General features: G+C 32.6%; 1 protein-coding gene across 1 annotated transcript in view; it reads right to left on the bottom strand.

Annotated features, from left to right (window-relative positions):
* The window catches only part of plcd4a (phospholipase C, delta 4a), a 44189-nt gene that overhangs the window by 27098 nt on the left and 3472 nt on the right, over window positions 1-13619 (bottom strand). The window contains exons 2-7 of the mRNA XM_030157262.1: window positions 7685-7732; window positions 6032-6190; window positions 4222-4450; window positions 2909-3038; window positions 434-665; window positions 133-334 (exon numbers count right to left, since the gene is read on the bottom strand). Of these exons, the coding sequence (XP_030013122.1) occupies window positions 133-334; window positions 434-665; window positions 2909-3038; window positions 4222-4450; window positions 6032-6190; window positions 7685-7709 (977 nt within the window). The 5' untranslated portion in view covers window positions 7710-7732. The remainder of the gene's footprint in view (window positions 1-132; window positions 335-433; window positions 666-2908; window positions 3039-4221; window positions 4451-6031; window positions 6191-7684; window positions 7733-13619) is intronic.

Raw genomic sequence — 13619 nt, 5'->3', positions numbered from 1 at the left:
CTGTTTTTATACATTTTTCATTGATTCTGCTGCTTTTCTTTATGCATTTTTGTCCATTTTGTTCATTTTTTACTAGTTTTGATGCTTCTATTCATTGTTCTGTTCTGAATAAAAACAAAAAATGGCTGCTACCTGATATATCCCTCCACGCTGCTGTGTCCTCGGAGCTGGTCCTCCATCAGATAGGTGTTGTGGGAGGAGGAGATGAAGTAATGGCACAGCGGCTGGCTCATGTCCTGGAAGATGCCACGCTGCTGTGGGTTGAAGATGGAGCCCTCAGCTGAGCCCAGGTACATCAAGAAGCCGTCGAAGGTCATGGCATTCAGCTGCTTGGCTAAAGGAATAAAAAAAGACAGACACAATCCCATCAGTCCTGAAACAGCAGAACCCTCCGTCGGCCTGGGCTTCAGTGGGATCCCACGGACAGACGGACCTGCGTCAGAGGGCTCGTGGCGCTCTATGAGCTGCTTGGCTTGCTGCTGGATGTCCCCCCCCTCCAGCTGCTCCTCTCTCAGAAAGTCCTCCAGGTCACGGAGGGACAGCTTCTGTCCGTCGGCCGAGTACTCCTGGAAAACCCTCAGCACATCCTCACGTTGGGTGAGCATCTTATAGAAGAGCACGAATTCATCATCCTCCAGAGTTCCAGACTGGGACTTATCTGCCATCTGACGAAGGACAAACAAGAAAGGTTGGGGGATTAAAAGTCTTTTACTGAGGGAAATATTTTAAGTCATTTGAAAAGATAAAAACAGAACTCAATCTAGAAAATACAGATTTGTATCCATACCTACAAGTTAGGGATGGAACAATTACCGGTATAATGATAAACCGCAGTAAAACTGCAGACGGTTAGTATTACCGTTTACATTTTAGCACACTTTTAGGGGAAAAACTTTTAGGGGTAAAAATCTGCTTTTATGTCAAATATTTGAGTATAGTTTTAATTTATTACAATTTTAATTTTCTATACCTAATATTTGGAACCAATATTCACTTTTAAAGTCTTTGAAAAGGTTCGTTAAGCATCTGTGTGTTATTTATGCAATAAAGTATATACATTTTTCAAATTGGATTTTATATTCTTTTTGTGTTTTTATAGTAGGTTAAAGTGAAAAAATAATAGACAGATGATATAGATGAAGTTGTGCTGAAAAAACAGATCCCAAACATGGGTACAGTAAACATTTGTTTCTATAGTATATAAAGGCCAAATCAAAAGGACTGAAAAACAGACAGAATAGACTCAGACCACTAAGGGTTAATATTGGAATGTTTCTGACACAGAAGGGACATTGTGCCTTTTATTTTATTTGGGTTTTTTTAATAGAACTTTGCTAAATTATTTCAGTGTGTGTATCAGTATTTTTTGAACATTTTGAGCACATTTCAACTATACCGCAATAATAATGATAACCGTGATAATTTTGGTCACAATAACTGTGATATGAAATTTTCATATCGTTACATCCCTACTACAAGTATAACATTTTCACAATACAGAAATACGAAAAGGGATTTCAAGTATTGGGGCTGACTTCATAAAAATGTTCACAGATGCCTACAAAGGTCTGCCAAGTAAACCTGTTTCTGAATTATATAAAGGACTGCAGAAATTAAATGGAAACAACACATTATATGTTAATGACCTTTGCTATTTTCATTTTATTTGGGAAACAACCAGATTGGAATGATAAATTACAAATATGGGTTAGAGGTTTGGCAGTGCCATGTATGACTTTTTTAACAACCATCATGTCAGTGTCCTGACAGTCAGTAGATAACTTACTTTTACACTTCAGAACAGTGTTTATCACCTCCTGCTCACTTGTTGCAGAGAGGAAAATTGAGCATTGATTTCTTTTAATAGTTTTATCATATTGGTCAGTTGGTCTGGAATTCCTGCGGCCAACTCGGGGCCAATATTTGCAAAAAAACTATTAAAACTGTTAGCTATGTTATTCATATTATGATTTACACCATTCTTGTCAATGAAGTAATCAGGATATGTTGCCTTAGAAGATCCCTGTTTAATTCAGTTGTTCAGTATATCCCACGTCCCTTTTATATTGTTCTTACTTTCATATAATAATCTGTTATAATACTGTATAGCTTTTTGCTAGTTCTTCTTATGTCTGTTAATTTATTTCTGTAAACCTTGTATCTTTGTTCTGCTTCTTTGGTTTTTATCTTGAACAATTTACAGAGATTATTTTTTTACAAGCATTTATTATTCCTTTAGTAAACCATGAGCTTTTTGTTTTTTTCTTTTTTATACAGCATTCCTCAGTTGGTATGAAATATATATATATATATATATATATATATATATATATATATATACACATTATTAGTAATTTAAAAAAAAAAAATCAATAAATCAAAATTTGTCAAAACTGTGAACAAACTTTAGAAACTCTGTCCCATGGAAGATGAACCTGACCAGTGGTTTCAGAGAAGACTGGTGAAATCTAGACATTGGTGACCTTGTGTTTGACCCTTCAAGGTCATTCAAGGTCAAAGGTCATGGACCCGAATTAAAGTCCATATATGACTTCTATTGGTGATCAATAGGAACTAGACTGATATCTGGAACCATTTACATGTTAGAAACCAGCAGAATATAGATGATTATAAGTAAAGGCATATTTTTAATATTTCAAATAAACAAAATTTCTCAAAACTGTGAATAAACTTTGTAGACATTGTCCAAAGGAAGCCACACAAAAATTTCACAATAAATCTGACCAGAAGTTCTTTGCAGTACTTGCCCACAAAGACGACGACAACCACAGCGCCTTCACATCAGCTCGTTGTCGATCGGCCAGTGATACATAATAAAACTCAGAGAGTCATAGATGTCTGTGCAGGTTGAATCCCAGTATGAACATGTTTGATGACAGGCTCTTACTGTAAAGAGTCGGTGAGCGTGGTGCTCGTTCATGTCCACATTCATCATCTTCAGCAGGTCTCGCACTTCCTTGAAGTTCATTCGTCCGTCATTGTTCTTGTCGGCCTTCTTGAACCAGTCACTAATCCATCTGGGAAAACACTTAAGGAACAACACTGGTTTATTTGGAGAATCAAAAATAAAAGCACTCACTGAGAACTGTTAGAAAACACAATGGAAAAAAACGTGGTAATTTGGCTTAAACACAATTAAAAGTGCCTATGAACTGCTGACAAATGTTTGATTAATGACTGAATATTGAAAACAGACAGAAAAAAGACCCACAACTATTTTTGTCACAACTTCCAAATGACTTTTTGTCTTTCCTAAGTAGTTTATCACCATTTATTATAATATTATCCTCTACAATATGCATTTTTTCAGTGAAAATCTGGTATTTTCATACATTTAATTCACTGATCATGTAAATGTTCATAAAAGCTCAGATTAAAGTTGAAGAGTTTTATATCAAAAACAGATAAAACTGAAGAAAAAGTGACTTTTTCAGTTAAATCTCTCATTAATTGAACATAAACCCAGTGTGTCCATCCACTGTCATTGATCCAGCTCCATGGGTTTGACTGGTGAATCAATGTTTACATTTGTATTCATTTTATTGCTTATTTTCTCCATGTTATTTATTATTTTGTACATTTTCCTATTATTTCTTATTATCATATTTTTCCTTCATTTTCTTGCCTTTTTTAAAAAAAAAATTTCTTCAATTGTGTTCACTTTGTGGCTCATTTTGTCAATGTGACTTATTATATTGTCAACTTATTATTAATTTTTGTCCATTTTATTCATTACTTTGGCTGTTTTTGATCATTTTATTGCTTATTTGATTCATTTTTACTTTATTTTACTCATTCTTTTGGTTATTTTTCCACTTTTTTTTTTTTTTTTTAATTCATTTTTGTTCATTTTATCCACTGTCATTGATCCAACTCCATGGGTTTTACTGGTGAATGGATGTTGTAGAAGATGACGGTGTTTCCACGGTAACTACAGAGCCTCTGAACGTCCAAATGGGTCATATCTGATGACCATGAAAAGATGAAGAACTGTATTTGACACCAATTATTGACATGGCTTGATCGGATTAGTGGATCAACAGGAGCTGAACAGTTTAGATCAGTAGATGGTTTTGTTCGGCAGTAGATGTTTGGGCCTTTATGGGTTAAATGCTCACCTCCATACTGGGTCGTTTATAAACTGTCCATAAGACAAACATTCATCTGTCAGATTCAATCGGAGCGCAGTCTGAAGGATACTGGTCGAGTCTCTCCCTCTCGCCCATGTTTTCCAGGTTTTCAATCAGCTTCCTCATGCCTCTGATCCACGACTGAGCCTCCTCGGCCGACTCGGCCACCAGGTCCAGGTTGCCCCGGCGACCACGGAAGACCAGTGTGAAGCATCGGTCTGCGGGGAACTCATCTGCGATACTGAGCAGCACCTCCGACTGATGGCCCTCCCGCACAGCCTCCACATCACCGACTGAAACTGAGCACAAAGAGACGAAAAGCAACGACGTCAACACGAAAACTGGCAAAATACTAGTTTTTAATTGACTGTGATGGTAACGATGTCAGGTGCAGTACATCTACTGTTTTGTTTTTTGTATTATAGGTAGGGATGTAACGATGTGAAAATTTCATATCACGGTTATTGTGACCAAAATTATCACGGTTATCATTATTATCGCAGTATTTATACTTATACACACACTGAAATAATGTAACCAAGTTGTATTTTGGAAAAAAAGAAACCAACAAAAAAACAAATAAATAACAGGCACAATGTACTTTTTGTTGCAGAAACATTCAAATATTAACATGTAAACACCAAACATACAAATGTACATTAAAGATGGAACCTTATGGACACTGTTTGACCATTTTCCACATGAACTTTGAGTTGTTTTAGTTTCTTTTTTCAGGAATAGATAGATAGATAGATAGATAGATAGATAGATAGATAGATAGATAGATAGATAGATAGATAGATAGATAGATAGATAGATAGATAGATAGATAGATAGCAACAAAACAAGTAAAACATGAACAAAATAAGGAACAAAATGGACAAAGATGCAAAAAAAATCTATGAAAAATTAACAAAAATGAAATAAAATTAATAAAAATTGACCAAAATGGCCAAGAAAATGAACAAAAATAAACATAAATACTTCGCACAATGAACAAAAAGAACAAAATAATGAAGTCAGATAGATAGTGGTTTATCGCAGTTTATCATAAAATTTCTTTTTTTTTTTTTTTTCTTTTTTCACAGAAAAATACAGTTAAAATACATTTGCAAATGTATCATAATTTCACAAATATTTATTTTCTATTTATGAGATTAAACTGTTAATTTAAAGTTTAATACTGTAATAAAATAATAATAATAAAACCAGATAAAATTACTGACAGTTAACAGTAACAGAAGTATTAGTTCTGTCAGTTGAACCAGACTTGTTTGTTCATTGACAAATATCTTGTGTAATTACAGGAGGTTTCACAACAAAAATGTTGAATGAATGTATTTTTGTGAATGTATAACATGTATAAGCACTGATAAACTGTCCAAATACAGTTCTTATCAGTGGATTGGACAACTGAGTCTCACTGAAAATTATTTATATATATATTTATAAGAAATTGGATTGTTTAATACATGTAAATATTCTTTATTAAACATTAAAAAGTAAAAAAAAATTTGCAAAATCTCATGTAAAGTTAGGGCAAAAAATTGTATTTTAATTGTGGAAAATTCCCGTATTTTTATGAAATAGTTATTTTCCATTGTTTAATAGTATTTTTCGGCATCCCTGCTGCCAGGATATTACTGTTTTTTTACTTTTTTTTTTTTTTTTACAGTGTAGAGTTGATTTTTATTTTATTTTAGAGGATTTATCATAGTTTTTATTCCATTCTATTCTATTTGAGCTCTTCCTTCTTTTCAGTCCTATACGTGCTGCATACATTTCGACCTGGGGACCCGTTTGTCTACTGTTCTAATCACATCACATGGTTTAAATGATAATAAACCTGAGTCTAGAGTCACTGTGGAAGTTTTCCTTACATGTGGAGTGGGCATTGCCAGCTTTTTTGGACTTGTACCAGATGGTCATGCAGTCGTCCTGCAGTTTGAAGTAGCGCTGCTTCTTCCAGGTCCGTGACTTGATTTTCCTCATCACTGTCCCCACCAGCATGGACTGGAGGTTATCGTCCCCCTGGAGTCCTGCACAGACAGACGGATACTTACACTCTGAAAGGGACTTCATTTAGTACACGCTTTGACAAACATGGGAAATATACCCAGCATGCATCAGTACTAGGGGTGTAAGAAAATATCAGTTCTGCAATATATTGCGATATTTCATTTCGCAATACTGTATCGATTTTTTTTTTTTTTTAAAACACCAACTAAAAGCAACCCATATATATGATAAAATATTAAAAACTGCACTAATACAAATAAATAAATAAATGAATGAATAAGTTAGTAAAGGTAAAAAAATATTGCACGATGGGGGGTCACTATTGCACCTATTATTGCTCATTCTGTATTGCACTTCACCTCCTCAGTCTTATGGCAGTTGGATAAAAACTATTTAAAAATCTGGCAGTTTTGCACCTCAGGCTCTGGAAGCGTTTCCCTGAGGGCAGGAGGGAAAACAGTTTGTTGAAAGGGTGGGAGGTGTAATTTTTGTACTTTGTGAATTCATCCCATGGGCCGGATTGGACCATTTACTGTTTTTTTCTTAAATTTTTTTTTAATAACATTTATTTAACCCTCTGGTATCCTGTCCTCCAAGGCCCTTACTAAGCACCAAGTGTGCCTTTTTAGCACTCTTGTGGAATAATGTCAACAAAAATTTCATACAGTTTGTTTTTAATTTTTTTACACTTTTTTCTATTTCATCAACTTCAGCCGTGAATAAAAATACCAAATACTCAATAATTGTCACATTTTTTAACCCTTTAAATGCTGTGTTTGTAATTGAAACAAACCATTTTTTTAGATGCAAAAAACACAAAACATTATTTTTTTCAATATACTCCATAAAAAGTGGATCACATATTATTTGATTTTTTCATCCTGGCATATCTCAATGATTAACTCCAACATCAGTTAATTTGCATTATTATTTTTGTCGCTAGGTCAAATTTTCAAAAATACTAGCATCTGTCACCAAGTGTGCGTAAAATGGCACACCTATAAATCAAACTATTAACTATTATATACTTAATTATTTTTCTGCTCTAATTTGATTTTATTTTTGTAAATCAAGGTCAGCCCTAATCATACAGATCAAATAATCATTCATTTTACATCTTTTAACCCTTTAATTAAAGGAGATTTTATAAAGCATTGCAAAACACATAAACATCCCCATTAATAACCGCAGACATATTTCCCCACCTGTACATACACCCACTCATGGACCATTTGCCGGGCCGCTGTTGGCCCGTGAGCCGTATGTTTGACACCCCTGCACTAGAGGCAACTGAAAGCATGTCCCATATTATTACTGTCTGCACGAAGGTCAGCAACAAGACTGAGAGGAGGCGTCTCACTGCCCCTGTGCATTAGAGCTACAGTCTGATTATTATATATTCACACTCATCTGCTTGTTTCATACTTTCTCATGAAACCAGAGGAGTTTGACTTGTTTCTGTGTTCCTCAGTTTAGTGTTTTATAGTTCAACAACAATGTGATTGTGAACTCACGGATGCCACTCCCTGTGGAAGCCATTCGTTGTCTTCTCACACTGCCATCTACAACAAAGAAAAAGAAGTTAAAGCAGACGTTACACAGCTGATTTAACACTGATGAATAATACACTGAAGCCACGCAGTGCACTATAAATAAAGTAATGATCGAAGAGGTTGAGTGCATCCAGAAGTGACCGTCAGCGACTAAAACATCCTCATCAGTCTTCAACATTTCATATTTCAATGATTATTTCTAATCCTTAAAGACCCAAACATCACTACAAAAAATGATTCCTAAGAAAGTGAAAAAAAGCCTTATTTCTAGAATATTTGTCTTATTTTTCATCTAAATAGGAAAAACAACTTGCCAAGAAATTTTTGCATAAGAAAAATATTCTTATTTAAAAAAAAAAAAAAAATTGATCTAACTTTTTCTTAATAAGAATTTCCAGTTACTATCAATGTGATTTTATTTCTTTTACTAAGCACTGTTTGCTAAAATTCTCGCATTTTTGTCGAGTTTTAAGGCACTATATAGTTTTTTAGTTGATAGACTTTTTTGTTTGCTTTATGAATTCTAGCCAAAAATGTTTTTCTTACCCCATCTGCAGAATTTTTTTTTGCTCAACGTTAGCCAATTTCACCAGATTTAGGAATATTAGGCTTCTTTCTAGCAGGGCATTTTTTGGAGACCAAAACCATCTACTGATCTAAACTGTTTAATTCCTGTTGGTCCACTAATCCAACCAATTCATGTCAATAATTGGTGTAAAATACAGTTCTTCATCTTTTCAGGGTCATCAGATATGACCCATTTGGACGTTCCGAAGCTGCGTAGTTACCGTGGAAACACCGTCATCTTCTACAACATTGATTCACCAGTAAAACCCATGGAGTTGGATCAATGCCAGTGGAGAAAATGGACAAAAATGAATTTAAAAAAACCCTTCAAAATAATAAACAATTTGGAAAAATAAGCAAAAGAATGAGTAAAATAAAGTAAAAAAAAATTAAGTATGCAACAAAATGAACAAAAATGGCCAAAGTAATGAACAAAATGAACAAAAATTAATAATAAATCAGCAAAGCAATAAGTAACACTGACAAAATAAGCCACAAAGTGAACAAAATGTAAGAAAAAAATATAAGAAAAAAAGGCAAGAAAATGAACAAAAAAATAAAATAATAACTAAAATCAACAAAATGAGAAAAGCGAATAAGAAAATGTACAAAATAATAAATAACATGAAGAAAATAAGCAATAAAATGAACACAATGAATAAAAATGTAAACATTAATTCTCCAGTCAAACCCATGGAGTTGGATCAATGACAGTGGATGGACACACTGGGTTTAGGTTCAGTTAATGAGAGATTTGACAGAAAAAGTCACGTTTTTGTTCAGTTTTCTTTGTTTCTGATAGAATAACCCTCACCTTTACTCTGAGCTTTAACAAACATTTACATGATCAGTGAATTAAATATGGAAAATACAAGATTTTCATTGAAAAAATGCAAAATTCAGAAGATAATATTACAACACTGGTCTACATTCATTTATGTATTTATTTATTCATTCATTTATTTATTTATTTTACACATTATTATTATTAATGTGTTAGTCTGTCTTATTATAAAATAAAAGACGATTGACACAAACAACTTTTCATTGCAACTAAGGATATATACAGTATATATTTATTTTATTTTCTGTATTCATTTTGGATATGTGGGTACATAACTCTGTTGTTATATTTTATGTACATTCAATTGTACAGGTATGGTTCTTACAATATAAAAATTCAATAAAAAAAACTTTGGAGAAAAAAAAAAAAAAAAACAGAGTTTGATTCCTGTTCCACTGGCTTGTCCTGTGCCTCGGTGGTTAAATTTATCACGTCATTTTTGCGATATGAATAAATCTTCTGTAAAAGGCCCTGCAGCTGGTCAGAGGACGTGTGCAGCGGTTGATGTTTGATCGAGTCTTGGTTCAGTGAAGGTTGTATGAGGCCGGTTTGTGGTCAATTATATAGTGTTTCACTGTGACACGACGCGCTAAAGCTTTAATGGACGCATTTAAAATGGATGAAATGGCAGCTCTTTAAGATCTGATCTGCGCTCTAAGTGATGAGTCACACATCCAAGAAGACGATCATTTTAATCCTGGGGTGTCAAACATACGGTCTGAAAAAAAAAAAAAAAGAAAAAGTCCAATCCCTGCCTTGAAATACAAAAAATCACACTGAAGACTAACCCTTAAAGAGCCAAACGTCCACCGGCAACGAAAAACCATTCACCGATACACTGGAAAAAAAATCTAAATCTTACCAAGATCATTTTCTCTTGTTCCACTGGCAGATTTATTTGCCTGAATTAAGATTAAAAAAAAATAATAATCTTGACAAAAGCACAAAAAAAAACAAAACTTGAATTATGCAAAAGATCTTGAGTTTAGACCAAAAAATCTTGAATTAAACCAAAAAATCTTGAATTATGCAAAAAAAAGCTTGGATTAAGATAAAAAAAAAAATCTTTAATTAAGAGAAAAAAAATCTTGAATTAAGCAAAAGAAATCTTGAATTATGCAAAAAAAATATTGAAAAAAATATTGAATTATGCCAAAAAATCTTGAATTAGGAAAACCTTGAATTAAGACAAAAAAATCTTGAATTAAGCAAAAAAAAATCTTGAATTAAGCAAAAAAAAACTTTAACCCAAAAAAATGTCTTGAATTAAGCAAAAAAAATCTTGAATTAAGCAAAAAAACAAATCTTGAATACAGCAAAAAAAAAAAAAAAAAAATCTGAAATTAAGCAAAAAAAAAAATCTTGAATTAAGCAAAAAAAAATCTTGAATTAAGCAACAAAAAAAACTTTAACCAAAAAAAATATGTCTTGAATTAAGCAAAAAAAATCTTGAATTAAGCAAAAAATCTTGAATTAAGCAAAAAAATCTTGAATTAAGCAAAAAAAAAAATCTTGAATACTGCAAAAAAAAATCTGAAATTAAGCAAAAAAAAAATCTTGAATTTAGCAAAAAAAAAAATCTTGAATTAAGCAACAAAAAAAAAACTTTAATTAACAAAAAAAAAGCCTTGAATTAAGCAAAAAAAAAAAAAGTGGACTTAAGCAAAAAAAAGCTCTGCCAGTGGAACCAGTGTGAATGCTGTTGTTCAGATCAGTGTAACTCTTTTTTCAGATCTGTTGTCTGTAAATCAGTTCTTGTGTCTCTGTGTTCAGTTCCTCTGGAGGTGATTCTGATTTGAAATGTGATCAGATATTTGGAACAGAAATGACACAAACACACTGGGGCAGATGTAGATTTTTTCCAGTCTATGACACGTTTCATACCTGTCAGTCCATTAATCCTATCAATACATGTCAATAAATGGTGTAAAATCATGTTCAGAGGCTCCGTAGTTACCATGGAAACACAGCCATCTTCTACAGCACTGATTCACCAGTAAAACCCATGGAGTTGGATTAACGACAGTGGATTTTGCAGAAAAAAAACAATATTTTTCATCAGTTTTCTCTGTTTTTGATATAATAACCTTCAACATTAATCTGAGCTTTAATGAACATCTACATTTATTATGTATTTAATTCACTGATTAAAACCAGTGAATTAAATACAGGAAAATACCCGAATCACACTTGAAAAATGCTAAATACAGAGGATAATATTTGAATAAATGGTGATTAATCACTTAAGAAAAAACAGCACTAGGTCTTTATGGGTTAACAAGCAGAGGATGTTAAACTTATTTTAGTTCAGGTTCCACATTCAGACTGATATGATCTAAAGTGGATCAGAACCAGTCAAATAAGAACAGAATAACCCATAAATAATGACAAATACAAACTTTTCTCTTGGTTTTAGTGCAAAAAAAAGAAAATGGTTATATTTACAAACTATTCTTTTACAAAAAATATGAATAACTTGAACAAATATGAACGATCTGACACGTCTAACATCATTTTTCTAATTTTTCTCAATTGTTTTGTTTATTATTGTGACTGTTTTGCTGTTGTTCCTTTTGTTCATATTTGTAGATTTCATAATTATGTCATTATTTTCCCAGTCTGCCCCACCTGAAATAAAATTGGGCTGTAAATAATAAAAACGTGAATAACCTGAACAAATATAAACAACCTGAAATGACTAAAGGAAAATAAGTACAACTTTAACCGAATTTTTCTGATGTTTCTCAGTTTTTTTGTTTATTATTGGGACTGTTTTGCTGTTGTTCATTTTGTTCATATTTGTACATTTTGTAACTATATTATTACTTTCCCGGTCTGCCCCACTTGAAATGAAATTGGGCTGTAAATAATAAAAATGTGAAGAACCTGAAATGTGTTCATATAAATGAGTGTAACTGTCCTAATATTCGGTCTTTTATTAAATGTTTGGTGTATTTCAGATCCACTGTGTTCATGTATGTGTGTACATGATAAACGGAGGCAGGTTCATTCATATTTGTCATTATTTACAGGTTATTCTCTTATTATTTGACGTCATATTTGGCGTGAATGCGGCACCAGCAGCTTCATTATTTCACCCCCATCCTCAGTGTGTTTACGCCTCTGGAGGCTGTCTCTTTTTTTTTTTTTTTTTTTTTTTTTTTTTTTGTGCTGCTGTGGAATGTTTTCACAGCGTTCTGTCCGGTCCTGCAGTTTTGGTTGAGCCTGGTTGAGCCACCTTATCTCCCCCCAAATCCCTGCTTTGGTCACAGCATTCCTTTCACTGGGAACTTCAACAATTCACTGCACAAATACACAAACGCTGAATATTATTAATACACTCTGAACATATTTAAGTCTATTTCTGTTTTATTCTACTTTATTTCTACTCTTATGTAGTTTTTGTCAAAATGTTACAGTATATTTTCTGATTTTACTTTTTAGTTTTTGTAATTTTACTCATTTTCTTACATATTAGTGTTTTATTAATATTGTTACACTGACTGGAGTAGGACAATGACAATAAAGGCTATTCTGTTCTATTCTATTGTATCTTATTAAATGTTTTTTCTTTTTTTACCTTTTTTTTAAATTGATGTATTCATCAAGCTGACATATTTTCCATTATTTTATCCATTTCTATTAATTTTGTTTATTATTTAGTTCTTTTTGTTCATTTTGGTGCTTATTTATGTTAATTTTTGTTCATGTTTTTGCCTGTTTTGTTCAACCTATTCTATTCTATTCCATTCTGTTCTATTCTATTTTATTTTGTTCTATTCTATTCTATCTTTTTATATGTATTCTAATTTTTTTTAACCTTCTTTAATGACATATTCATCAAGCTGACATATTTTCCATTGTTTTGTCCATTTCTATTAATTTTGTTTATTATTTAGTTCTTTTTGTTCATTTTGTTGCTTATTTGTGTTCATTTTTGTTCATGCTTTTGCCTGTACTGTTCATTGTATTCTATTCTATTCTATTCTGTTCTGTTCTGTTCTATTCAATAAAACCACTGTCATTTTCTTCACAACAATCAATTCCTATGAATATATAATCCGGTTTACAGATAATACACACATATGAAGAAAATGACCTTCCACTGAATCACATGTGTAATACAGTTTCTAAGAAAATACAGCATTATGCACAAAAACAGGAAATATACTGAATAACTGACAGGAAATAGAAATACACAAACAAAATGCATGAAAAAACACAATGTATAACAGAATAAATTGTTACATTAGTATTTAAATATACAGATAATATAAGTATATAAATTGCCGTCTGGATGAAATGCCAGACTACAGCAGAGTTACAGGATTGTAAAAGTATAATACTCCGTCTGGACTAGTGTGAGTCCTACATGTTCGACAGTAACATTTCAAGGCTATTTATGTCATAATATCATGAACCTATTTTTTACTCCAGTTAAATGTGACATATGAACCCATGAAGACCCAGTGGCAGCTCCGCAGC

Source organism: Sphaeramia orbicularis, chromosome 2 (genome assembly GCF_902148855.1).
Source record: "Sphaeramia orbicularis chromosome 2, fSphaOr1.1, whole genome shotgun sequence".
NCBI classification, from domain to species: Eukaryota; Metazoa; Chordata; class Actinopteri; order Kurtiformes; family Apogonidae; genus Sphaeramia; species Sphaeramia orbicularis.
This window is presented reverse-complemented; position numbering and strand designations above follow the sequence as displayed.